This window comes from Miniopterus natalensis, chromosome 18 (assembly GCF_054644295.1).
Source record: "Miniopterus natalensis isolate mMinNat1 chromosome 18, mMinNat1.hap1, whole genome shotgun sequence".
NCBI lineage: Eukaryota > Metazoa > Chordata > Mammalia > Chiroptera > Miniopteridae > Miniopterus > Miniopterus natalensis.
The window spans coordinates 14,249,231-14,276,636 of record NC_142098.1 but is presented as its reverse complement, the minus strand read 5'-3'; the positions used below and the strand labels follow the sequence as shown (position 1 = coordinate 14,276,636).

Here is a 27,406-nt window from a genome sequence, read left to right as displayed (position 1 = left end):
GTCATGCCGCAAGTTCCAGAAAGTTCCTGGAGCAAACTACAGTAATACACGAAACTCCTGGGATGGAAGCTTTCCACCGTGACCAATGAGATGCACCTGCTGCACCACCGACGCACACGTTCCTGACTTACCCTGGGGCCGGAGTGCAGGCAAGGTGAGCACGATCTTGCTGTGACCTAGAGGAATGTGGCCTTCAAGGGGCCCCCGTTCAGCTGGCAGGGGGATGGCAGCTCTGTAGACCCTTGGCCATTCCGAATGCCAGCAGCCCAGGCAGATGCAGGGACGTGCCAGGAGGGAAGGGCCGATCAGCCCTGGTCACCTCAGAGCATGGTCCCCGCAGACCCCATGACGTGAGCCACAAAGGTCAGGGGGACCTGGGTTTGAGCTTCACTCTAGCCCTTTGTGCCCAGAGAATCAAGAGCTGCCAAACTCATACCGGGCTGCTCGTGTGTGCGATGGAACTCGTGAATGCTACCTCCTCGTGGCCGCTGAGCACATGACCTGGAAATGACTTAGACCCTGGAACACGGAAGGGACTGAGCTGAACAAGAGGATGGTTCTGGCTGATGGCACCCTGATGCCAGGAAACTCCCTTGCCCAGGATGGTGCACTGTGAGCGCCTGCTAGACAGGTGTCGGGGGAGGGTGAGCAGGGTGGGTTTCAGCCTTGGTCCTCAATCCAGATGAACAAAGCACTGGGCTCTTGGATATAACAGGGTGGGGTCTGGACGGCAGTCCGCTTCTCTGCTGACCACATGTGACCTCTGTGAGGCCCGCATGTGAGTATCCTGGGGCTGCCCTAACAGATGACCACAAGACTGAGGCTCAGGCAACAGAGGCTTCTTCTCTTCCAGTTCTGGAGACCAGAAGTCCAAAATCCAGGTATCACACGGCCACACTCTCTCTAGAGGCTCTGGGGAGGATCCTCCCCGCCTCTTCCAGCTCCTAGGGGCTCCAGGCGCCCTTGGCTTGTGGCTGCATCGCTCCAGTCTCTGCCTTTTTCCTCACATGGCCATCTCCTTGTGTCTCCTCTTCTGTTTCTTATAAGGATATTCGTTGGATTTAGGGCCCACCCTAATCCAGGATGGTCTCATCTTGATCCTTACTTTGATTACATCTGAGACCTTTTTTCCAAATAAGGGCACATTCACAGGTTCCACTGGACATGTATTTTGGGGTTAACCATTCAGCCCAGTATGGTAGACACCGTGAAATGTGGGTGCCTCAGAAAGGTCCCTAGCTACTAGGAAAGTTTGTGGCCCTTTCTGAGGCTCAGTTAGTTCTATCATCTGTAAAATGATCCAGAAACACTTAGGACCGGAAAGACTCACTCTGTGAGGAGGGGCCAGCCCATCAGCAGGTGCCAGCAGACACATGCCAGGAGTCAGGTGGATAGCTCTCCGCTCCCCAGTGATGAGGGTCACCTGGCTCACGGGTTTTTAGTTCCTGGCTCCCCTGGCTCTGGGGGTGGACGTGGCACAGACATGTACCTCACAGGAGGGCTTCAAACAATAGCAAAGGCACCAACAAAGGGACCGGAGGCACCCAGTCACCTCCTGCCCACCTGACATTGGAGGAGTTGAACTCTTGGTCAGGTGCAGACAGTTTGTTAGCTTGGGGACCATTTCTAACCAAGTCTTGTGGCTCCATGTGTGAGGGACTGTGCCCCCATTCTGCTGAGAAGCTGCTGCCCACATCCCAGGGGCCAACATGGGCCATGGCTCCAGGGCTGATACATGGATCAATGTCACCATTGGCCAGTGGGTCAGCAGGTCCCTGGTGGGGCAGGGGGTTGAGGGGACCCCATGGGGGCCCAAGGTCTCCAAGGGAGCCTATGTCTTCCATGAAGGTGACAGCCTCAGTCACCCTGGAAACAGGACAGAGTGACAGCATGTGAGGTTTGCAAAGAGACCTGTGAAAGGGAGGTTCCCATAAAACCTGTCACTTTACCTAACTGAAGCCTGCACTTCAAAGCAGCGCCAGATTTCCTACGGCAAACACTGCAGTGTTGGGGCGGGGGGGAGGGGAGTCCTTGTCTATGGGTCCATCTTATCCTGGACACTGAATTCTGTCCTGGAGCTTATTTGTCCTAACCCTGCAGGTATGCTGAGGTCTTTGATCTCCCTGAGGTGGGGGATGAACATGGGATCCACAAGCTCCCCTCAACCTGCCCACGAGGCCATGGTCTTATGACCAGAATAGGCTCCAGGGTAGTTGGCACCTCACCCCTCGAACCGCCTGCACAGGATCTGTCTTGGGAGGCCTGACCTTAGGACTGTCTGGTCATGGGGTGGTCAGCAGGCCGGATGGGGGGCAGGGCAATGCTTAGAGCCAGCTCAGGACAGTGTACTCTTCAAGATCACCTTAGGAGAGCTGCTCTCCCATGGTATGTTCTGGAATGTAAATTCCTTTGCATCTGCAGAGCCCTGCCTGACCCAGGGCCTTGCCCACATACTTCCGTGGAGAGGGAGGAGCATCTGTCCCACAGTCAGGGAAACTGGGGGGAGAAGGGGGTCAAGCCTCCTGGCTAGGGCTGTGGGAACCTACTGGTATGTAGTTGGTCTTGGATCATGATGACAGTGCCTGTGAATGTGGGCCAGGTGATGTGTCACACCTCCGGGTACCACATGCATGAGCTGGAAGGCCACGCCAACCCACGATGCTCCTGGTGCTCCTAGAGCCTGAAGGAGCTGCCCAGGACTGCTCCTGCTAGCCTAGATCTCCAAAGGATTACATATCCCATTCCCAACTCCCCAGTAGGGTGCTGTTAGGTCAGGGTCTTAGAACTACTTCTGGAACAGTCAAGGTTTTTCATGATAAAGGTTCCTTACAAGTCCACAGGCTTGCCTTGAATTTATAATTTTCTCAGTCATCTGCCCCATTTTCCTATTAGGATATACTTTTATACCTCCTACTTATTATTCAGATTGGGTATTTCTTTTCCCATATGCTGGGATACAGATTTTGGTGCAGTTGTGAAAACTGGCTTCCACCTCAAGCTCGATCCTGAATTAATAACACTGCGCGTGTGTGCAGGAATGTGCATACGTGGGTTGGAGACACTGCTACACAGAGGGATGGCTGCCACAGTTACTAAGGGTAAAATTCAAGGCTTGAAATACAGCCTGGGGCTTTCAGGTAAGATTGAATGTTTTCAGCCCCCAGGCAGGGTGGCTTCGATGTTTTCATCAAGGGATCACCAACTCAGAGTTCTGACAGGTAAATGCAGTCATCTCCTTAAGGCAGTCATGCTGGGGACAAGAATTCCTGCTGTGGAATGGTATTTCCTAGGATTTACAGCTCAATTTTGTAGCCTCTGAAAATTCCTAGGACAGGTGTGGCTGGGGCAACCTGCTGGGACCTCCCTTGGTTGTCCAGAGCCTCACTCCCAAAGTCCCTTGGAGAAAAACAGATGTCCAGTACCTACAGTCCCCCCAACCTTGAGCTTAGCAGGCAGACCTCCCACTTCTCTCTCGGCAAGGGGTAGGGTGAGGTGGGATGAGGTGGGGTAGGGGAGGGCTAGCAAAGCTCAGTCAAGGAGTCAGCTTTGGACCCCAACTGACCCGCTGCAAGTTCCCCTGAGCTGTCCCCCTGCCCTGTCACCTCACTGTTTCCCACCTTGCACAGGCACAGTGTACCCCACTGAGGACCAGGGACAGAGGGAGTGATCTGAGAGCAGCCAGCACACATGTGCACCAGTGGCAGAGCTCCTGGGTTTGCTCAGCCTGTCTGTGCTGGATTCTGGCCCAAATAAGAGACCTACAGCTCCACTGGGCACCTGACCAAATGCTGGCTGAGCGTGCTGCCCCCTCTCAATGGGCGCCACGGAGAGGGCGCCAGGTCTGCTGGCGCTGCAGCGGCGCTCCCAGGGCTGGCCCTCGCAGGGCTGGCACTGCCTGAAGGAGCTCAGGGGTGATGGCTCTGGAGCAGTGGCTCTGCCTGCTCTCGCCTTTGGGCCGGAGAACTGCCTGCCTGTCCCTAGGGGAGCAAGAAGCGAGCGAGGCAGCCACACCTCCATTTAACGATGTGCATTAGCAGTGCCCAGCAGCCCCCACGGAGGAGAGGTGGGAGACAGGGCGCCTTCCCAGGGGGAGGGCAGACTCTGGACTCTACGCAGTGGCTTTCAACTGCCCAACAACCCCAGCAACCAGGGCATGTGCAGTGACGTCTGGAGAGACTAGGGATTGTCACACTGGGGTGGGGGTCTTCTAGTGGGAAGCTAGGAGTGCCGCTCAACATTTTACAAGCTCAACATTTTACAATGCGCAGGGTGGCCCCACAGCAGATGATCCCAGAAGGCAAGAGTGCTGGGCTGAGACCCTACTCTGGGCGGTGGATGACAGATGCCACGTGCCACCACTCCCCAAGCCAGAGTTGATCCACTAACTGTTTCCAGTCCTCTTTCCCATGGGCCCCAAAGTGGGGCACGATCCTTGTTTCAACATAGAGCTCCAGGCACAGGCAAACACAGATGAATGACTGCACAGTTCCCCCACTCAAGCTCTAGCCTCATGCCCCCCTCCTGCCGTCCAAAGGGAAGGCAGGGACAGCAGCAGTGCAGGACCTCCCACAGGGACCAGGGGCAGGGGTATGGGAGCCCCAGGGCCCCACAGTGTGATGCTGATGGCTCCTGTCACACTACAGAGTCCCCTGTGCCACCGCCCCTTTTCTGGGGCTTTTCTGCAGCCTCAGAGCCGCCTGTAACTTGCACTCCCCACCCCGGAAGGCCTTGCACCTCGCCTGCCTTCTCTTGTCCTAAACTGCAGCCCTTAACAGCACCTCCTGGGAGGACCGCCAGGAATGAGAAAACTAGCACACGGCCAGATACAGGGCTCTTTGCAAGTTGCAACGTCACAGGCTGCCCTGGGAACCAGGCGATGTTGGCCTCCCGGCTGCCAGGATCCCCTAGAGAACCGGAGTAATTGGGGTGGGAGCGTTCGAAAGGCCCTGGGGAGCTGATTTCGGAGAAAACCAAATTACTGTAACACGCAGACACAGCTACGGGAACCATCACTGACCCAGGAATGGAGGTAAATTCCCACCCTCAGAGAGAAGCTTCCTCAATAGCAGAAGCAGGGGAAGGGCACCCACAGCCATGTGCATATAGGGACAGGACCAGGATCCACCCGATTCCTGATCCAGAGGACAAAGAGCTCCCCAGGATTCCTGAATCCCTTGAGGCCTGGCCGGGCCTCTGTGCCTTGGGGAAGGACTGGCCAAATGCTTGGCAGGGATTTGCCTGGGCCCCAGGCATGGGAAGCCCACATACTGCTGGTCAACATCCGCAATCTGGGGATGGATGTCCAGAGCCTCAGGCCCCCACCCCCCCAGTGCTTTCCCTCCTGTGACAGCCTGAGGGGGGTGACGGCTCAGCCAGCCGATTGGCAGCCCTCCTAGGATGGGGACTCGAGACGCTGACTATGAGAAAGTCATTCCCCTAACTGAGGAAGCGTCCACCACTGGAACCTTCAGCCTTCAGTCCCACTTTTATCCTCTGGGGTCACACACGATGGCCATTTACATCATGGAGTGTGCTGAAAAGGGTCCCCCAGAATTCATGTCCATGTGGAACCTCGGAATGTTACTCTTCTGGAAAAGGCTCTTTGCAAATGTAATTAACGTAAAAATTTCAAGATGACACCATAGGTCATGGTGGGGCTGAAATCCCATGAAAGTGTCATTAAAAGGCACAGAAAAGGAGGGAAACAGGCAGAGGCCACATGAGGATGAAGGCAGAGATGAGTGATGATGCCACAAGCCAGGGAACCACCAGAAGCTGGAAGAGATGAGGAAGGATCCTCCTCTACAGGTTTCAGAGGGAGCAATGGCCCTGATCTCCAGAACTGTGAGGATAAATGTGTTGTTTTGAGCCCCCCAGTTTGTGTCATTTGCTACGGCAGCCCTAACACTCCCTGCAGACAGAGACCAACCAGGCCTCACTCCATTCCGGTCAGACCTCCTGGATTCTACTCTGTGCCTCACGGACACGGTAGGGACGTGGTAGAACAGCCGTGGCCTTGGGTCTCGCTTTGCAATCATAGGCCAAGTGAGCAGGTGCTTTGCCTCAGGATCATGCTCTATAAAGTGGGCTGAGTCCCATCTGGTTAGTCAGATCTGTGTGCCCTGAGAGGGCTCAGAGAGAAAGTACAGACACCCAGTACACTTGGAGGGTCCACACCCCACGGCCGGCTCACTGAGGCTTCCATTTTCCCATCCGTCTCCCCCCGCTGGGCTGAGCGACTGAATCCAGTGCCTGTTCTACTTTGGCTCTGCCTGACGTCTGGGAACAGTGATGTGGCAGGAATCTGGGTTTGGGGGCAGCCGAGAGGAGGACAGTGTTCATCCACGGCCCACCGCCCATCCATGGCGTAGTCTTAAACTCTTGGTAGAGCCGGCTCCTTGGCCTCAGGATCAGCTTCAAGCCTCAAATTCTGGTTAGAAAGGACCCTCTTCTGACTGCACAGGGTTCAGAGACCCCTGAGAACTAACCATGCTAGCAAGGGGCTCTGTGGCTGTACCCCCATTCTTGCTGCAGCTCTAGCCCCACACTCTGTCCGTGCTGCTGACTGCCAAGGGCACGGTGAGCTGAGGGCGGCAGTGGGAAAGAGCCCAACTTCCAGGCCTTTGATTTCATCCCGGAGGGCAGCACGCAAAGCATGTGACTGCAAATCTGGTATGATACTGGATGCTGAATTAGCACGGAGCCGTGCAGGCCCCATGAAAGGACTCAATTAAAAATTATCAAAGAACACCCACAGGAAAAGCAACCAACCCTCCCCCTCACCACAAGTTCTTCCACAGCGGCCGGGGGGGGGTCCCATATCTGCCGTGTGACTGCCACTGTGGGCATTTCAAGAGGGGCAGACTGGCCTGCAGTGGGGGAGGGGCCTTGAGGCCCCATCCCAGTCTCCTGGGACACAGGTGACTGGTTCGTAGAGCAGAACCCTAGCCCTTTGCCCCACCCCTGTTACAGTGTCCTGCAGTCTCAGAGTGACCTTGATCCCAGAGATGGATTCTGTGACTGGTGCCCTCAAGTCCTCCCTAAGCGGGAGGTGGGACCTGGGAGCGCTTCATATGCTGATCTTCTCCCTGCGAGGGAGAGTAGCCCTTTTCACTGGCCACCTGAGGTGCCTGGCAACATCTCACAACACCAAGAGATGGCCCCGATGGCCCTGGGGTTGCTGTTGCTAGTGCTGCCATTTCACAGACAAGGAAGCTGAGGCTCCTGTAAACAAAGGGACCTGCCCAAGGGGAGAGGTCTCTCAAGACCCAGACCCTCTCCCAAGACTAGTGTTTCCTCCCTGCCCCTGCCTAGCCATTCCAGATCTCCTGGCCTGTTTGCGTGGGCCTTTCCCACCACCTCCCCTGTGCAGCCCGACGCTGCGCTCTTGGGTAGGACAGACGGGGGCCTTCTTCTAAGGGAGCTCATGTCCCCGCACACGGTGCCAACCATTACCGGCCATGTGGGGTCACTGACAGTGCTACGGGGGACTGGACAGGCCACTGCTTCTGAGCCCTGATTCAATAACCTAAGAATCTCATTCAAACTGTAAAATGACTCAAACACCAGTCTCTAGCCCTGGGAGCATATTGTCCAATTCACAGGCGTGCTGGGAGCATATTGTCCAATTCACAGGCGTGCCTGGGCCTTCTCCACTGCAAGGCTGCTCCTTCTGGCCAGCAGAATCTCCAATGTTTTCTCGACCCTCCATTCCCCCCAGTAACTTTGGGACAGTAATGGACATGGGAGATAATCAGCTCAGAGTCTAAGTGCCTCTTTTCCCAGTGCGAACCACACCTGGTCTCCTGGCGCTTGGGGACAATGTCCTAGCGGCTGGGTGAGCTCGTGTGAGCTGCTGTGGAGGCTGGAGTGCCAGGCCCTGGTGTAGGGGACACGTCTCCTCCTGTCACCTCCCAGCGGAGGGCATCCTGCTCAGATGCAATGTGGGAGAGGAAGAAAGTGTTTTTGTGGGAACTTTTATCTGCACATCTACACAATCTGTTGTATAACTGCTCAAGGAGACACGAAGTGTCCTCCCACCAGATGCCGCAGCCCAAGCAAAACCACAAGGGTCCCATTGTGTGTCCTCTGGAAAGGACCTGGGCATGAGGGATGAGCCTTCCGCATACTCCACTCTCACCCTCCAGCCACAGAAACACTGCTCAGCTTTGGGAACAGCCTGACCTTGGGGCTGTGGACCTTGTAGGGTGTCGTAGGTAAGAGGCTGACAGACAAAAGAAAAAGAGCAAAAGCAGGTGGAGGTGGCTGGCAGGTACGTCCTGAGCCACAAAGTGCCCTCTGCCTACCCTGTCCACCTCTCTGTGGACACCCCACGCCAAGCCGCTCCAACCCACACTTCCTGAGATAGCTACTCCAGCCACCCGGATCTGAAATGCCCACCTGAGCTCAGTTTCCCCTTCTGAAAAGGCTAGGAGTCAATCCAGGCACCTTAGATGGTGCCAGGTCCTGCATACCCAGCCATAAGGGTAGTCTGAGCTCCTCCCACACTCAAATCTCAGCCCTGGGGCCCTGAAGAGCAGTCCCTTTGTCACACTTGGTGCCTTCAGCCACACCTCAGAAGGGCCTTCCTGGTCTAGGCTGGAGCCCTATCAGCCCGTCTGCTGTTTTCCAGTTTTTGTGTGTCTGATGTCCCTGAACCACAGAGTGAGTGTTGGGCTGCAGGGCCATGTCCTCACTGGGTCTCTGCACAGAGCCGCACCTGGAGCCTCAGGAGGTTCTACTGAGAACGACGGCAGAATTGCTCACCGGTCTTATGGCGACAAGGCAACAAAGCCAACAGAGGCCTGGGGCTAACAAACAGCCAGCTGGACTTGAACCTGGGTCGGCAGGGCCCCGTGCCTGAGCCCCTTCTGCAGCCCTGGGCCCACCTGGGTGCCAGGCAGGCCAAGGAAGAAGACTGCTTTCATGCTGGTCGCCAGCAGGTCGCATTCTACAGGCGCAGGATGGCCAGTGGCCAATCTGAGCACACTGAGCTGAGCCCCTGCCAGAGGATTCAGCCCTCCTTCCAGCAGCACGGGGATCCACGGGGATCGGGCACGCTGCCCAAGGGGGAAACAGAGTCAGACAAATGTTGTGGGAGAAAGGGGTCAACATTTTCAACAATGTGTCCTCTAGAAAGGAAGGCATTCATCTGGGAACAAAGCAAATCTCTTAAAGAAAACCAGGAGACAGGAATTTTGCCGACGTTGCACTGTATCCCGAGTTCAGAAAGGAACTGCTTCAGGCGGGTGGGGGGGATGGATGTTTGCAACAGCAACAGAATTATAAACACATTATGTATTCAGGCTGAACAAAAGCTCTTTGCTCTCCCTACTGAAATTTGTTTTTACAAGTGAGGTTCCCCCCCACATTCTTCATCTGTCTGTATCTAATACCGGCCAAGTAAATGCCTTCACAAGCAAGGCTTCTATCAAATGACCCATCTCCTAGCTGGACAAAGTGGTGGGTGTGGGATGGAGTTTTTTCTTCCACCCATCTGTCCTAACCACTCTCCATGAGGCCAGGAAATTACCCAGCCCCAACCAGCGTCCCTGAGACCTGAAAAATAAAGGGTAAGAAATGGTGTTGTCTTCAGGAAGATGCTGGAACCTGAAGTCCCAGGAAGGCTCTCAAGTACAGTGGAAGCACTCAAAGCAGCAGCAGCAGGAGTAAAGGCAGATTCTGGCTCATCCCAGCCCTGCCTGGTGGGTTTACCCACAGGCAATGTTCAGGACTTCCCGGGGGGCAGGATATCACTGGGTCAGACCCATGCTCCCAAGAGGTCCAGCTCCTGAAGCAGCGACCTAGGCTACCTTCCAGAGAGAGTGACTGCAAATCAGGTGGGAGCTGGTTCTTACTAGGCACCAGGTGCCATGCTAAAGGTTTCGTGTATATTGACATATTTTATAAAGATGGTCTGCCTGAATGATCTGAATTCTTGCTTTCGCTTTACTAGGTCAGCGTACATCAGAACTGTGAGCTTCTCTCTACCCCGAGAGAGGGCCAGTGAGGGCAGGCAATGTGGCATCCACTGCGGCCCCACGTGCACCCAATTGTCCTGAATCCTTAGCATGATCCCTGCAGTCTAATGGTCTGTGGATGCAATTCCTGTACAGTGCAGTGCCCCCTGTGGCCAGCAGGGGGTGGGAGGAATCAGGGAAGTTCACAACTGCAAGGATAGATCTCTGGGTATCACAGGCAGAAGCCTCGAGGACACAGGTATGGGGCCTTTAGGGGTTTTCCCAATCACACAATTCACAGCTAGTCAGCTCCAAAGTGTGAGAGAGGATGGGCTAGGACAAGACAGCAGCCACTGCCTGCACGAGGCTTCACAGTGGAGGGGAACTGACATGAGATAGATGTGCAACCTCTGTGCCTACACGGGATTTTGGAAGTGGCCCAAGTTCTGGTTCTCCCAGTGACAGAACTCTGAGCTGATGCCAGGTCCAGCTGCATCAGGTAGCAGTGTCCCTGGTGAGCTAGGGGACACAAGGGCTGGTCTCTGCGGCCCCAGTTTTCTAACAGCACTCAGATGTAAAGTGAGGCCCTGGTGGCCACCTGCCCTTTCCATACATAGGGCTGCGGGGGCCTTGTTATGTGTGTGTCTTCATGGTGACCTCCTCCTCTGAAGGGGCTCTCAGAACCTGCCTTGGACCAGCCACTGTGGGATCACTCATCTGTGGACTCTAAGCCAATGCCCACCCTGGGCCTGCTGTCCACCCACTCCAGGAGAAACCAGCACTTCTGTTCACCAAAAGACATCTACAGGAATGTTCCTGACAGTATTTTCCATAGTGGCCAGAAAGGGGGGGACCACCCCATCCTTGCTCATAGAATGATAGCAAATCACAGCACATTTGCAAGGAACGAGGCCTATCAATAGTAAGAGGATGCACCGCCACCAAATGCCATGGCGTGGTCGACCCACGGATGATGGAACAAAGTGCTGATCATAGGAGAGGGGTCAGCATGGTGGACACTGGTGGGTCGGGCCATCCATGGGCATGAGCGCCCTACTGGGGACTGGGCTGTTCTACATCATTCCCTGGAAGGCAGCTGCAATTTACCTGCAGGGCAACTGCAATCTGTAGCTTCCTGTGTGCAAGATCTGTCTCAGCAGACAAAACAAGTTCCTCTCTGCCATGCTCACGATGTGCCAGGCCCAATGCTAAGTTCTCTCTAAGAACTCCCATATCAGCCATCCTACCCAACCCTGACTGTGGTAGGACAGCGGGGTTCAGAGGACAGGGAGAATCCATTTCTCCCTGCCACTCTGGGACAGATTTAACTTGTTGGGTGATTTTTAGTCTCTCTAACTCAATGTCAGTGCCCCTCCTGGGACGGTGTGACCCAGCTCACAGTGCCCCAATTCAAATGATACCCTTCATGCCATCATGCCAGCGGGCTGGGGGCATTCAGAGCAGGGGACCCCCTATTAAGGGTGAGGGTGCAGAGCAGGTGAAGTGATGTGTTGGAGAACCTGGTGGATCTGGGGGCTGGAAGCATTCACAAGTGGGGACCCCCCCGGCACAGCAGGGCCTCATAGGACAGCTGTAAAGGCCCAGAGGCTGCACTCACCCTTCCCGATCTGGATGAAGCCCAGCAGAATGATCAAGGCCAGTGCTAGGAGTTTGGCAGCAGCGAAAGCATCCTGGACCCGGGTGGCAGCCTTCACGCTGTAACAGTTCACGGCCGTGAGAAGCACTGTGGAGACAGAGCAGTGAGTGAGTCCCACCGGACAGATGGTCAGCACGCGAGACGGGGAGGCTGAGAAGGAACCCAGCCCCTCTGGTGGGGTCACAAACCTGCTATTTGGAGGGGGACTGCATTCACTTTTTCGCACCCACTCAACATTTAGCATGATTTATCAGGTTCATACACAGTGTAATAAACTTCTTGAAGGTGGGAAACCCTTTTTTCAGAGAGAATCTTCTAGAATCCCACAGGGTTAACAGGTCAGTGAAGTATCCTGTTAGCACAAATCTGCGTGTCAAGCCAAACGCTGAAACCATGAGGGCACAATTCTGACAGCTGAAATGGGGGTTAAAGGTGTATGTCACAGCCCCAGCGTCAGCAAGCAGCCTGGCTCAGGTGGTCCTAGCTGGTACAGGAAACCACATAAGAGCTGTTGTAACGGCATACCTCGAAACTGAAAATTGCACCAGTCACAGGTGGTTTCCCCCAACCTGGATGGGAGCAGAGATGGAGATATGGTGGCAGCTCAGTCACGCTCAACAAATGCACTCAGCAGGCACTGCCCGGTGCCTGTAGGACCCCAGCCCTGTGCTGAGGGAGGGGTGGAGGGTTGAGATATACACACACTCACGAGCGCCACTAAGTGTTTAGGGATCTTGAGAGATGGCTGTTAACACAGCCACTCCATAAGCTTACAATGAATGAAAATTATACTAAAACAAAGACAAAAAAAACTCAACACGGATCCCTTCCTACTTCCCTATTTCTAACTCGTCCATGCACTCAGGTCTCTATGCTGCTGAGGCGCTCTGCTCGCAGGTGAGCGCGCCAGGCTCTCATCCCAGCTCCCCACACACATGCACATGTGCTAGAAACCAGCTGCCCGGGGAGCATTTACACCAGGAATTAGCAGAGGCACAGACGGGGGGCCATTTTTTATTGGAGGGCTGGTCATTAAACATTAACCAGCATGGCCAGGGCCTATGGGAAGGGCCTCTTTCCTGCATACCCATCACTTGCTCAGAAGGCTTCGGTAAGGTAAGAAGGCTCATCCTTTCTCTTTTCCAGACAGAACTAACCCGGGCGGGGGGACCCCAGGTGGCATCTTTCCCCAGCTCGAGTAATTACATGTGATTTTACTATTTGAGGATTAGGCCCCAAAGAGATAAATCCACGCTAATTAACGGGATGAGAGCCACTAGTTCAGGTAGAAGGAAAACAGGAAAATCTTCCCAGTGTGCTCTGGATAGGATTAGAGCCTCACTGCTCTGCCTATCTCTCTTGGAAATTAACTGATCTTAAAAGCACCCTCACCCTCATTTTTCCCTCACTGCTCTCGACTCTGGCTAATGCATTGGTTGAGGGACTGTATGTTATGCAGAGAAAGTTCAGGCTAAAACTGTTTTGAAAGTATTTGCTTTAGGCTGCTATTCCTAAACTGAAATACTCAGAAGTCCCCATGTACCAGGTATGACAGCCAAGGGTGACATTCGGTCCTGGCGTGGCCCTTACAGGTGGCTTCTAGACACCTGTCAGAGGCTCGTAAGATGAGCTGCCCCAGGGTGGTGGGAGTTTAAATGAGGCCATGAGGGCATGGGGCTCATGACAAAAGTGTCTGTGTCACAGTTCTGACGCCACCTCTTGAAGCAGGAACCAAAAGGCTTGGAGGAGAGGGCCGATGCGTGCATGAGGCAAACAGCCCCCGTGGCCTTCATTGTGTGGCTCTGGGGTGGACACATGCTCAGTCCTGGCCCTCAGGACCAATGGGCAGAGAGCTGTCCTGTACTAAGCAGGTCAGCACTGACATTCTCAGGCTCATAGAAACCCCCTGTCCAAGGTGGTTGAGGGAGACCCTGGACTGAGATCCAGGTCTCTGGGGCCCTCTGACATCCCCCATAGGGCTGACAGTGCAGGGTGGGGAGGGGAGAGTGGTAGTGGAATTCCCTTTTCTTGGGCTTCCAGATTAGTGTTCTCAGGTTCAATCTGCCCAGTGTCTGGGATCCAGGATGGAGGGGCCCTGGAGGGCAAGGCCAGATTCTAATCTGTTCATTACTGCCCGAGGATCCTAAGGCTTTTCTGAGTCAGCTTCCCCTTCCCTTGTAAGTGAAAGACAATCCTTTTTTTTTTTTTTTTTAATATCTTCATTGATTTCAGAGAGGAAGGGAGAGGGAGAGAGAGAGATAGAAACATCAATGATGAGAGAGTCACTGATTGGCCGCCTCCTGCACGCCCCCCGACTGGGGATCGAGCCCGGAACCTGGGCATGTGCACTGACAGGGACTCGAACCCCGCTGGCCTGGATCCTAGGTAGATGCTCAACCGCTGAGCCACTCCCTCCCGGCAACACAATCCTAAAGTGCCTCAGGCTCCTCCTCCCAAGTACACACACAGCCTTCCGGCTGCAGCAAGAGGCCGGCAGATTGCATCACCCTCCATTCATGTCCCAGGGAAGTGTGGGGGGGGGGGGGCGGGGGGGGGGCGGGGGCAAGCCCTTCGATTCCTGAGGCAGCTTTTCTGCTGCCACCAGCCCTCAAACGAGCTGGTCCTCTCTTCACAGTGGGCACTTGGACCCTGCTTCAGAAACCAGAGCAGTGCTGCCAGCACCAAGCACAGCCAGCTCTGGCTGAATCCTCTGCTCAACTCACCCTCTGCCGCCCTCCCATTCCTTGGGGAGCAGGGGCAGCTCTCCCTTTCACAAATGAGGACTCTGAAGCTCCAGGGGAGACAGCTTGCCCAGAGCCCCCAGTCTGTGGGCTATCCTATTGGACACTGACACCGAGGGGGTCTTAGCTGTCACTAGGGTGGGACAGAGGCCACTCCTCTGACACCCCAAAGCCCCTCCATTGGTAACAAAAGGCGCACCCCTGCCCATTCCAAGATCCAACCCAGCTGTTCCCGGCCAAATTGTGCCGAGCCCTGCCCAGCAGGTATCAGAGCCCCCTGCCCTGAGGCTCCCTCCCTCAGTGCAGTACCATCTCGAGACATTAAACATGTCCAGACTGTGGACAGGCAATGGGCTGGTGGCCCACAGTCTAGAAGGGGAAGGGACCAGATCACAGGACAAAGGGGACTTTATATAATATTTATTTCTTCGTAAAAAGAACCAAAACACATGATGAAATTTTCATTTTCATTGACTTTGGCTGTTGAGTAAACAGGCACTTTATTGTTCTCATAGTGTTCCTTTTTAAAAAATTTCAAAACAAAATATAATCTTAATAGGCGACTCCATCAGGACTCAGTATCTTTTAACCTTAACAAAAGCAGTCCTCAGAGGAGTTGGTGGACTGGGTTTGCGGCCCAGCTGCCCTGCTTTAAACTCCACCAGCTGGACAAGATGCCTGACTCCTCTGAGCCTTAGTTCCCACACCTGCAGGAGGGGCTGATGGGCAGATTGGGAGGTTCTGGGTGTACAGAGATGTAAGAGGGTTTGCTGCTGTTGTCACCAGGAATACTGACTTGCAGCTGCAGCCCCTCCAGGAAGGGAGATTAGGAGAAAGTACTTGTACTGCAGTTAGGGAGAGAGTGGGGTTCACCAGGGCACAGGCCCACCAGCAGGCTGATAAAGGTGGGTGGCTATCAGGAGGGCACCTTCACTAGAAGCCAGCCATCTCCAGGGTTCCCTGAGCCAGCACCCCCAGACAAGCATGGCTGTGCTCATTGCAGCTGAGGCGAAGGAGATAAAGCCCAGTGCCCCCCAGAGGGGAGGTGGCTCTAGGCTCTGTGCAGATGGCTCATTCCACAGTCCTTCCTCATTAGTCCCTTCCTCGCCCGGCTATAACATAACCCACCTAGCTGGCTGGCAGGGGCACCCAGCTCAACCTTGGCAAAGGAGCCGGGATCCCAGGGCTATGCTGCAAAGTCACCATCCCTCTGCTAAGGGGCTCCTGTCCTTCCATGGTGGCTCCACTTGTACCCCCATCTTCATGTCGGGTACGCCTCAAGGACTGAAAGCGCTGTCCAGTGAAGAAAGATCCCTCAGCTGGGCCTCCTGCTCTCACCCTCTGGCCTCAGGGGATCTCAGAGCCCAGCTGTAAGGTCCAACTCAAGTGCTGGCCTGATTAGGTGACTTGGTTCAGATCAGTCATCTGCAGACTGCAAGGGCACCGTATCCCCTGAGGGCCACAAGAGCGAAGGACACAGAGCGGCTCCTCCCCTCAATCTGTTATTTCTCAGGACGCCATTGGGTAGCCCCTCTGGGACTCTCCCTAACCCTGAGCATGGTGTATTCTGGGGAGTCTCCACCCACCAGTGTGACGAGACACCCCACTCTGTTTCCCCATCTGGGTGGTGCTTTCTACACAAGGTTTTCGGGTCCTTGATAAAAAGGGCCAATTCTTGAGGCAAAGGCAAGTCTGAGACCTATGAGCAATGCTGTGTCACACAGGTGGGGTCCAGCTGTTGGAAACTATCTGAGATGCCAGGCAAATGACTATCGTTTGACCCAGAGCTCTGCCACAGGCTCTGAGATAAAAAGGAAGTGGCCAGCAGGCTGTGCCAGTTCCAGAAAGCTCATCCAGCCTGGTCTCCCAGGCTTATTCGGGGCAGCAGCTGGCACCAGGCCAGAGAGCAGTGCCTGCTAACCACTGCGACTGAGGGCTGGTCCGAGACCCAAGCTCGGGCAGCCAGCCAGCCTGCTGACTTGCAGCTGGACCCCCACCTGTCAGACATCTCGGCACTCACGGGGCATCTGGACCCTGGCTACAGGTGGGCTGGCTCCTAGGACAACAGCCAGTGACCACATACAGGATGGTGTGACCCAGGTGACTGGAAGAGCTGCCACCAACAGGGTGACCACTGAAGGGGTATCTAGTCACTCCATGGGTTCTTGTCATGCCTTTGCCTTGTTCATCCAAATCTACCTGACACACACGGGGACCCAAGGTTTGGTGGGCACTCAACAGAAATGTAGCTTATCAGCACCCTCCTCCCTGGACCCTGGAAGTCCAGAAGTCCTCTGGGCTTCGTGGGGGCTCCTCCGCACAGTTAGCCCCACCTTTTCCCTCCCACCATTTCTTCATTTCTTGCCTTAACACTTTCATCCCTCCTAATGACAGACTGGGTCTCACTCCAGGGTGTGTCAGTCCCGCTGGGGCCTGAGAATCTGCCTTTCTGACCTAGGAATGCTGAAGCTGTTGGTCTGGGGACCGCACTTAGAGAACCAGGGGGTAACTTCCTGATGCACAAGTCACCTTTACTGGGCCCCAAGGAAACAAATGTGTGTGACCTGACAACCCAAACCATGTGGCCTCACTTCCAGGATGTACTAGGTCACTGAGCAGCTCAGGTCAACCATGGCTTCAGACCTCATACCCCCTGCTGGCCACAGGGAAAATGAAGCAATTCCCAGGAGCAGGGAGTTGTTCAGGTGGGACCCCAGTCTTCCCAGGATCAAAGGGAAGTGCTCCAATTCAAGAGGCTGCCACCCGAGGGAGAGGCAGGACATGGAATTTGGAGTCCCAGGGGGCACACTGGCCTCAAGCCCCTCCCCAACTCCATTCACTGATTTCTGCAAAAATACATTACTAATAGGACAGCATCACATTTTCAAATTGCCTGTGTCCAGCCCAAGAACAAAATATGTTTCTGCATTTTTTCCATTTTTAACCAGGACTGAGTTATGCCCGACCACACAGAATTCACCATAGCCCAGGGTGGAGGTGTCAGCGAGCATCTGGAACAAGGCTGACAGTTCATTTCAAAACACGCCAGAAAGGCAGATTAGTCAATTCTAAAATCTGCCGACACCCTAAGTCTGGGGGTAAGCAGGAAACCCCACAAATAGCAACTTCTCTCTTCACTGGGCTTTTTGGAAATAAGAGTCCTGGAGCACAGGGAGGTTCCCAAAGGGCCCCACCTAAACCAAAGAACAGCCAGGACTGACAGGAGGGATGCCTGCTCCCTGAGTAAGAAATCCCAGGGAGTTCCCCTCCCTGACCCTGTTCCTCCAGCAGTTATGCAAATAAAGAAAAAGGAGAGTAAACATTCTGCAGTCACTGTACCTGAAAGGTGAGTGGACATGTGTAGTATTCAACCCCCGTTTGATAATTGGAGTAAAGAGAGTTCAGAGAGGCTGTCCAACATGCTGAAAAATCACACAGCAGTCACAGAGCAGGTCTCCGAAGTCCCACTCCCATGTTGTGGCCACTAACCAGGATCTTCAACCCTAGCTGCCCATGAGAAGCTCCACCATAGCTCCCTGACCTGCACTGTGCTTCTTTGCTAGGTCTTAGAGGGGACATGGGCATCAGTTCCAGTCAGGTGACTCCAAGGTGCAGCCAGGGCTGAGACTCATTAATGGGGGCAAATCCCATAGGGCCCTACCCAACACGAGCACGCCTGAGGTGCAAGTCTACTGGGCACCTTCAAAGACGAGGGGGTGGGTGTGTGGGGGACTCTGTCCCACACGTTTGAACCAGGCTGTTGTTACCGAGTGGAGTCTTGGGCAGGTGGCTGCTGCTCTCTGGGTGGAAGGTTTCGGGTGGGACTTGCAGAGAGTAGTGCCCATGAGTGCCTGCCCCAAGTACTCTGGGCTGCAGGCCAGCCCCACCCCAGCTATCCTGCCTGCATGTGCCCTGTAGACACAGGGCCTGAAAAAGCTATAGAACGTGTGTTTACATGTCTCCCTCCTACTGGGTAAGGCCACCCCAGAACAGGGCCCAGTCCCCATTCTGCCCCCACAGATCACGACCCAGCACCCCGGTACAGGGTCTTCACATGGACCCGACAACGCTGGACTTCAACAAGCCCTGCCATCCTGGAAAACAGTGAAGGCTCAGAGCCTCTTCCCTCATGTTCTGGATTGAGCTCACTGCAAAGGAGCCCCTCCCTCTACCACTACAGGACACACAGGATGCCCCCCTTTACCTATGACCAGGCCAGACACAGACCTTCACATTCCCTCTGAGCTGAACAGCCTGCCCCCACCAATCCATCAAAACAAAATGCTCATTAATCAAACTCTGGTTTGGCTTCTCTCCTTCCCCAGACCCCTGAACTTGGACTTCCTCAGACCCAGCCAGCAGACAGCCCCTCCCGGGACAGGCTGGCATGAGGGAAAACATTCTGAACTTGCCACCCTCACCCCACACCCACCTCCAGTCCTTTCCCTCAGCTCTAAGGTCTCAATGCCCTCAGAACCATAAGGCACAGGTGCAACTGCATAGGGTACCCACCAGAAGCAGCTCCCGCCAGGCCCCACCTTCCCCCCCCTGCTTCACTCAAGAGTACCTGCAGCCTCCTCTCTGCACTTGGAGAAGCCATAGTCTCTGGTCTCCCAGGGTGTCCACTGTTCCCCTCACCAGACACATCTGCTCTGTCATGTTTAATTCCTGACAGTCCCTCTGACACCTGACCCTTGCAGGGATGGGATGTCTGACTCACACACCCTCTGCAGGCACAACTCCCCCCCCCCCCCCCCACACACACACCCCTGCCCTGCTCTGGGCTCTGAAACACAGGCCCAGACAAGCCAAGCACCTGGCCCGTGCCCCATAGCCCAAGGACCCAAAGAGCTTGAGAGACAGAGCCAGGGCCCCACTTAGGCCTTCTGCAGTGGCCCTGGACTTCCAGCTAGTCAGGCTGATAGGTTCCCCTAGAAGGGAACCAAATGAAGACACAGCCTGCAGCCTGTGTGAGTGTAGAGGGCCGAATCCTGTGCTGGTCTCGGGCAACTCACGCAGACAGGGACAAAGTGCTGTGCTGGCCATGGGGTCAAAGTGGGCCATGGGGCTCATTTTTATGGGGGAGTGGCCTCAGGTCCGTATCAGCTACTCTTTGAGTGACTTATAGATGATCAGGTCTCAGCATCGACAGATGTCAGCCAGCAATCAAGGTCAGAGTGACTCAGAGCACGGATCAGGTTGCGTGTATCATGCTCCCAGATCCTGAATGGGAAGTCAGTGCTAATTCTTCACACAGCAGGCAAAATCCACTGGGAGGAGGGGTGGGCTTGACAGAGAGAAATGCCCTGCGTGGGATAGCCCATTCTGCAGAGCAAGAGCAAGAATTCAGCATCCTGTCGGGATCAAGGAAAGAGCTGGGTGGGGTACTCCTGCCATGATGTAGACAGGACCCCAACCATTAGAGCCAAAAAACTGCTGGACTCGGCAGTAGTTCTGTTAGTGGGGACAGGATGGGCCAAAGCCTGGGGTGGGAACAGGTGCACTCTGGGCAACTCCCCTGGCCACAATCCAGACAATAGCCTGGGGAGGTGACACTGACTGGGGGGTGTAGAATCACATGGCGCCCTGTAGTCCCCAGCACCTGCTGTGAGTCATGGAAGGAGGGGACAGGAACTGGAAGCCAGTGTGGCCACAGGACAGGGCCCATGGCCTCTGGGCAGCTGGAACCCAGGGGGTGGCTATTGGCCCACCTTGCCCTAGAAGCTCATTTGCAATGTGATTTCCATGGAAAGATAAAAAGTATATTAGGAGTCTGGCATTCCCACAGACAGGGGGAGAAGCACTTCCCAGGAACCTGGGATATGGCCAAACCTCAGATCCATGTGTCCTTGCCCTGGCCAACCAGATGCCTGGACATGGGATCCAACACCATTCTAGACTCCTGGTGCCCTCCATCCTCACCATAGACTAGGTTGTGTGTCCCCACATGGCTGATGACAAATGGCAGTTCAGCATGGAGGATGCACAGCCTGCACTCCCCACCCACCTCTGCCTCAGTTTCCCCACCTGTAAAATGGGAATGACAACACTGATTTCATAGGCTGAGGCACAGAGCATGAGGGAAGAAAGGAATCTGAGTACACTGGCTAGAAAATGTCAGATCTGTTTCTGCCCTGATCAGGGCCCCTCTTGGGGCTAGGAGTGGCTCCTGACCCGGGCCAGGGCCTTAGGGCACCTGAACATCCTATGACCACACAATTTGGAGTAAAAGTGCCTGGTACACAGTTCTGGGCAGAGCCCGCACATTCCATGGGATTATCAAAGGGGCTGTGACCCAGGGGAAAAGAGTTAGAAATGTTCACCGGCATCTCCCACCTCCCTGGGGGTCTAAGGCTTCTGTGAAGGACCAGACATGACTCGGCCCCAGTCCCGTGACTCCGCCTGACTCTCTCCAGCAGCCGGACCACTTTCATGTCTGACAGGCAAGTCGGATTTCAGTGCTAATTACTGGGCTGTCGTCTGCACTGAGCTCACGGCTTGCGATTCTGGGGCTGCCGGCTCCTTCAAAACACCCAGAAGTCTTGCCTCACACATCAAGGAGCTTAGCCCTGGCGGCTGGCAGGCAGCCAGACACCCCAAACCAGGCCTCACTGTGACAGGCCTGGTTGGAGTCCAAGGGATACAGTGGTGGACATGTTGTATGGGGTCCCAGAAGCAGGGTCACTGCCTGGCACTGATGGAAACGAGCCAGGCAGCTAGAAGACTGGGGGCTAGAGGGGGCTGTTACGGTCTCCCCCGCTACTCTGGTCATCACTCCAACTGACCAGCTGCTCTGCAAGTCAGCTAGCCATGGCTTACCCCACAGGCACCAAACCTGCACCTCATCTATGCCCTTCACCCCTACCTGGAGAGGAGGTGACAGCAGGTTAGCATCCCCCCCCCCCAAGCCCTTGAGGCCAGTGGGGCTGACGCCTGTGCGATGGGCATCTCGTCAGCTCAGACCCCAGTGGGAAGCGCTGGCAGGCACCTGCAGCTTTCCCCTCCTCTCCACCCTCTCTACTTCCTCCTTTTGTCTAAACCAGAAAAGAGCAAGTTCTAGGGCAGCTCGAAATGTTATAGGTGAACATCAGACAGAGGGCAGCGTGGAGCGTAAGTCACAACCACTGTGTGACTGGGTCCCCATGTGCCATTGTTAAATACACCATGACCTCGAGTCCTCAAAAACACCCAGGCAGGGCTGTGACAAATCCCCATTTCACATATGTGTAAACTGAGGCTTGGAAGTCCCAGTGAATTTCTCAAAACAGAAGCCAGGTCTGTCCACGTGCATAGCGTAGGCTCTTTACCTGACACCAGGTGGAAAATATTTCAGGCCACGGGTCCCCAGAGGAACAACAGCTGAGGACCCCCCGCAACCCCACACCATGCGTATCTGCCCAAGTAAGGGTCGTGGTGGGGGCCCCTAACTCAGTCTAGGGGAGCCCTGGCCAATTTGTCTCATTACAAGAGAAGGCAGAAAGTGCTCTTCAGACCTCACGAAGGGCCACCACGCAGGAAGGGGACCCAGTGACCGGGAGTCCCATTCTCAGTCACCAGCAGACCAACCTGAGTGCTGCAAGTAACTAGCAAGTCCAAGTGTGGGGGCTGTCCCAGCAGGCATGGTCCCACCCTCCCCCCACTAGGAGTGGGAAGAAGAGAGCAGGCAACCAGTGGTGTGCCGGAGCCACTTCCCTGACACCTATGCATCCTGGCTAGGAGCGACCACGGCTCAGATGGGCTCCAAGTCTTTTTCACAACTCAGCAAAGGGAGAAGGGGACCCATTTAGATCCCTTCTTCCAAGAGGTTCTCCCTGGAGATAAAGGACCAATTGAGGCCACCGCTGTCTTTCCGAACCACAGGGGCCCTCACATACAAGACTCTGTCCTGGGCTGGCCCTCATGAGCCCCCAGCTGGGGCCTCTCCAGACATTTTATGAAGAAAGTGGCCCAGGAAGGATAAACAGTCCAAGGCAAACCTTGCTGGCGAGGACTCAACTCCAACCCGAAAGACCGTCACACGCAGATCCCACACTCACCTGATTTCAGCAACCACTAACAAGTTTTCATTAAGCAATAAATGACCCATGTAAACCTGTCTTATATCAAATTCCACATGGCCGTCAAGAAGGAGTTACGGAGCTAGCTCTTCACCTTTTTGACTCATTAAAAAAGTGAAAATAGCCTAGCCATGCTATCAAAGAGGGCCCATCTCGTCATTTCTTTGTCAGATCTACAAGAAAAGGGAATTCTTTCCCCATTTATACTGTCCCCAGGATCATTCTAAGCATCAAAGGCAACCCACTTCACAGCGCAACTTTTTAACAAGCAGAAAGAAACTGCTGTGGGGTGAGCCCAGGGGACTGAAAAGATCGACCTGGAAAATGAAAACTGCTCCAGAACCCACGACATCACCGGAAAGAGCGGCCCCAGGGCCCTTTCCTAAAGCACCAGCACTGAAAGCCACCCTGGGGCACACACCCACAGGGATAGGGTCTGGGAAGAAAGTGGTGCAAACAGAGCACCCTTTCTCTTCTTTTTCACCTGAGGATATTTTTTCCATTGGTTTTCAGAGAGAGTGGAAGGGGGAGAGAGAGGGAGAGAGAGAAACATTGATGTGAGAGGCACAGCAATTGGTTGCCTCCTGCACTCACCCTGACCAGGGCTGGAGATGGGAGACGTTCAAGAACAGAGGTTTGACTGTATGAGGTGAGAAAAGCCAAGCCAGTCCAGCAGGCTGAGTTCTCTCAGCCTTGGACAAGTCCGTGTCCGTTTCCAGACCCAGCAAGGCTTTAGGCTAGCACTTGCTCTTGCAAATGGCACACACCTCTGTGTTACTGAAAATTCTTTCCATCAGAAAAAGTCACACACGTACACACATGTATCACACACTCACACAGGAGGTTCAAAGAAAGAGCTACGAAAGCCAATCAACACATGGAAAAGGCCACCCTCACCCCTACCGAAAGGGGTGCTATTGGCATAACCTGCCCCACTGGGCTGGCAATGCCAGAACAGAAGTGACCTGGAGCGCTGGCCAGAACATATCCACTGCAGCCCTCTAGAATCTATCTAAGGATTTACCTGTGTAAACCCAGAAGTTTAAAAAAGTAAGGGTTCCATTTTTATTTATTTTTTTAAATTTTTATTTGTTTAATTCTCACCTGAAGATATTTTTTCCATTGCTTTTCAGAGAGAGTGGGAGACAGGGAGAGAGAAAGAGAGAGAGGAGAGAGAGAGAAACACTGACGTGACAGACACATCGATTGGTTGCCTCCTGCAAGGGCCCAGTCAGAGTCAGGGCCAGGGATGGAGCCTGCAACCAAGGTATGTGCCCTTGGCCAGAATCAAACCTGGGACCCTTCAGTCAGAGGGTCAGCATTCTAACCACTGAGCCAAACCGGCTAGGGCAGTAGGGATCCATTTTTTTAAAGACTAGAGAGGGGGGCCCTTTAAAGATACTGTTTCATTACGTACTACTGGGCCCAAACATTATATCGTATCTAGAAATGATGAAAATTGGACAATTAAAATTCTCCTAATGAAAAAACAACCCAACAAAGTCATCTTGCGTTTAGAGGGGCTTTTCCTTAGCCAGCCCCGATGCATCATCCCATAAAACTCTCATCTCAAAGACCATCAGAAGCAAGAGGTTTTCCTATTCTCAGACAACACAGACTATTGCTACAACTATCCCTAGATTTAGATCAAAGTTTTTAAAGCTGAGATCCATATCACTGAGACCCCCCTCAAAAGGCAAATACTGTCCCTTCACCCAGTGTGACTGCCTGCCTGTCAGGGTCTCAGGAAAGCGCCGGCAGTCAAACAGAGCTGCGCTGAGTTCTGCCTTCTGGATACGCCACTTTCCAGAGTGTGTCTCAAAGTTCTAAAATACCTGCCCCAGTTCCGTCCACACACTCCAACAAGGCCAGCAGGCATGGCCAGGCAGCAGCCACTTCAAGTAGCCGCACAGTTCCTGAGTTTCACAGCTAGGACCTGAAACAATGAATGTACCCTGCTATCTCTGTACTTATATGCATGACTGAGATTCAGGCAAATCCTCAGGGTGGCAGCTCTGAAAGCAGGACACTTACCTTCCATCTTGCAAGCCTCTCTAGAGGTTGGCCAAGGGGTAGGTGGAAAAACTGCCAACAGCCAAAAAGAAAATCACATTACATTTGGTACAAATAATTTTTTTCCTGAAATCCCATAAGAAAACTGTTTTGCAAAGCAGCAATTTTCTCCGACCTGGTTCACTCCTTGGTGAAGAACATACCAGGCACATGCCTACCAACGTACCAGGACCATGCCCATCAACATACTAACACCATAGTGTGGAGGAGAGACTGTTCCATGACAGGGACCCGCAGCCTGACCACTGCTGGACCTTCATGCTAGATCCAGCTAGATTTGGGCCAGTATGTAATAAAGTGTTTTCGACTTATCTGGGGCAGGTCACACCCCAGGACCCCTTTTCACCCTGCCCTGTCCTACGTAATTCTTTAGTGCCATGTCATCTTGCCAATGCCCAAGGTGTGCCTCCTATATAAGTTTCCTTAATAAACTCTCAATGTAATGATATTGTCAGCCTTTCTTTGGCCCCCAGGAAATTTTATATAACATGTGTCCACCAACACACCTGGAACATGCCCACCAACATACTAGGACCACACCTACCAATACACTAACACAGTGCCCATCAACATTAGGACTATGGCCAGTGGCTGTCAGCACAATTTGGGGTCCCCAAACCCACCCCAATACACACAGATTTAATCTACAGTCAAGCACCCTTCTTTTACTACTGAAGGCAATCTTTAGGGGATTCAACACGGCTGCCGACACAGAATTTTATTACTATGTTTTTTTGTATGAGTCAGCCTCAGCTCATTCCTGATAAGCTAGTTTGCAGAGAAGAAATGAATGAAGAAAATCTTTAAAACGCATTCTGTCTCCATAAACAGCACTGGGGAGCTCAAACAGGAAATTCGCGTTTCACTCCACGTGGGCCTTGCAAGAGAAAGAGAATATTGCTCAGCTCCACCGGATCTGAGTGGACCAGGTGGGGAAGTGAACCGCCCACAAGAGGCTGGGCGCAGGGACCCCGCAGTCTGTCGCAGCGGAATTCCGGAGGCGACGCGTAACCGAATGAATGAGACGCACGTGGGCTCCAGACCTGACCCTAGAGCCGCGAGGCTGGCCTGGGGGAGCGAAACGACACGGGGAGGTGAAGGTGGCCAGGGGCCCGGGGATGCGCTAGGGATAAGGGATGGCCCGGGTCCCGCGCGGGTACTTACGCACGCAGAGGCAGGCCACGAGCTTGGCGGCCTCCTCGGGCACGGGGCAGGAAGGGAAGAGCGGCTTGAGCAGGTAGGTGGCAAAGACGAGCGCCACGATGTACTGCGACGAGGGCCTGATGATGAGCAGCTCAATCCAGAGCTTGAGGAAGGCGGGCAGCGAGCCGTAGACCTCGAGCATGTAGGCATAGTCGCCGCCCGATTTGGAGATGGTGGTCCCCAGTTCGGCATAACAGAGCGCCCCCACGATCGAAAAGACACCACACACGGCCCACACCACCAGCGCCAGCCCGGGCGAGCCCGCCTCCTTGAGCACGCCGGTGGGTGTCACGAAGATGCCCGAGCCGATGATGGTGCCCACGATGATGGCCACGCCGTTGAGCAGCGTGATGTTGCGCTGCAGGGCCACGCCCTCGTCCCCCGCGCCCTCCGCGCCCTCGGCGCCCGCCGGCCGCTTCGCCGCCAGCATCCGTTCCCGAGCCTGCAGCTCCTCTTCCTCGGCCGCCGCGTGGGCCGCGGACGCGCGCCGCTTGGGGCCGGCGCCCGCCATGCTGCTGCCTGGCCGCGGGTCGGCGTAGGGACCGAGCGCGCGCCGCCGACCAGAAACTACAGGCGCCCTCGGCTCAGCCGGGGCTTTTCTGCTCCAGTCCCCGGCCCCGCCTCCGGGGCGGGCCAACCGGCACCTGCCTTCCTTAACCCGGCCCGAAGCAGCTCCCCAGCCCCGCGGGGGAGGAGCCCCGCCCCGCCCCGCCCCGCCCCGCGCAGTCCCGAGGGTGGGGCGCCCTGGCCCGCGCCCAGCGCGGGAGCACCCACGTGGCCCCAGCCTCACTCCCGCGGTGGCCCCGAGCGCGCCCCCGCGCGCCTCGCCGCCCCTGTGGATCCGAACGCGACTCGGCTGTCGGGGCGCCCCACCTTTGCCCCAGGCTGGGAACACGCTGTGTAACTGGGCGGGCCTGGGGCCAAAGCGCTGGGAGGGTGGGATTTAGGGTGACCCTGGGGCTCAGAGGAGGCCTGCCTGCTCCCTGGAGGGCGGTTAGCCCCGGTGGGGCACGGGCTTCCGTCCCCAGTGGGCTGAGTCCCCCACAGTCTGCTCATGGGGGGACCTGGGAGGTATGAAGAGGATCCGAACCGGCCCCTGCTGGTTCGGGAGGCTCGGACTCCACCCGGGCCCTGGGGTACTGAATCACTGGGCCAGTGAGCCAGGGCTCTGAGAGGGGCAAGCGCTGAAGCCACATCCTGAGCTCACTCCTGGGCTCAGAAATTCCGATTTTATCCTAAGGGAAATCTCCTTGCCAAAGGACGGTGTTCAGAGCGGCGTTCAGGGGCACACAGCTTTAAGAAGAAGTGACACAGGCTTTGGGAAATGAGGTGTTTGCATCAGCTCAGTTAAATTGACAAAATGGGGGATTCCCGAGAGAGCACCCTGAGAACTGTGCCCCCAAATCTAGCTTGGAAATTCAAGGAATTTAAAGGAGGGCTGCAGGGGAAGGGGCTTTATCCTGTTACTCTTTTTTTTTTTTTTTTTTAATATATCTTTATTGATTTCAGAGAAAGGAAAGGAGGGGGAGAGAGAAACATCAATGATGAGATAGTCATTGATTGCCTGCCTAGCCCATAACCTGGGCATGTGCCCTGACCAGGAATCAAACCCTGATCACTTGGATCCTAGGTCAACGCTCAACCACTGAGCTATGCCGGGCAGGGCTATCCTGTTACTCTTGAACGCAGGAGGTGCGTTTAGGTAAGAAGGGCTGC

At 54.8% G+C, this 27,406-nt stretch overlaps 1 protein-coding gene across 1 annotated transcript in view; it reads right to left on the bottom strand.

Moving 5' to 3' along the window:
- Nucleotides 1-26,201, bottom strand: part of SLC7A5 (solute carrier family 7 member 5) — a 36,975-nt gene extending 10,774 nt beyond the window's left edge. Inside the window, exons 1-2 of the mRNA XM_016197320.2 lie at nucleotides 25,652-26,201; nucleotides 11,578-11,703 (exon numbers count right to left, since the gene is read on the bottom strand). Of these exons, the coding sequence (XP_016052806.2) occupies nucleotides 11,578-11,703; nucleotides 25,652-26,201 (676 nt within the window). The remainder of the gene's footprint in view (nucleotides 1-11,577; nucleotides 11,704-25,651) is intronic.
- Between the last annotated feature and the right edge of the window lie 1,205 nt (nucleotides 26,202-27,406).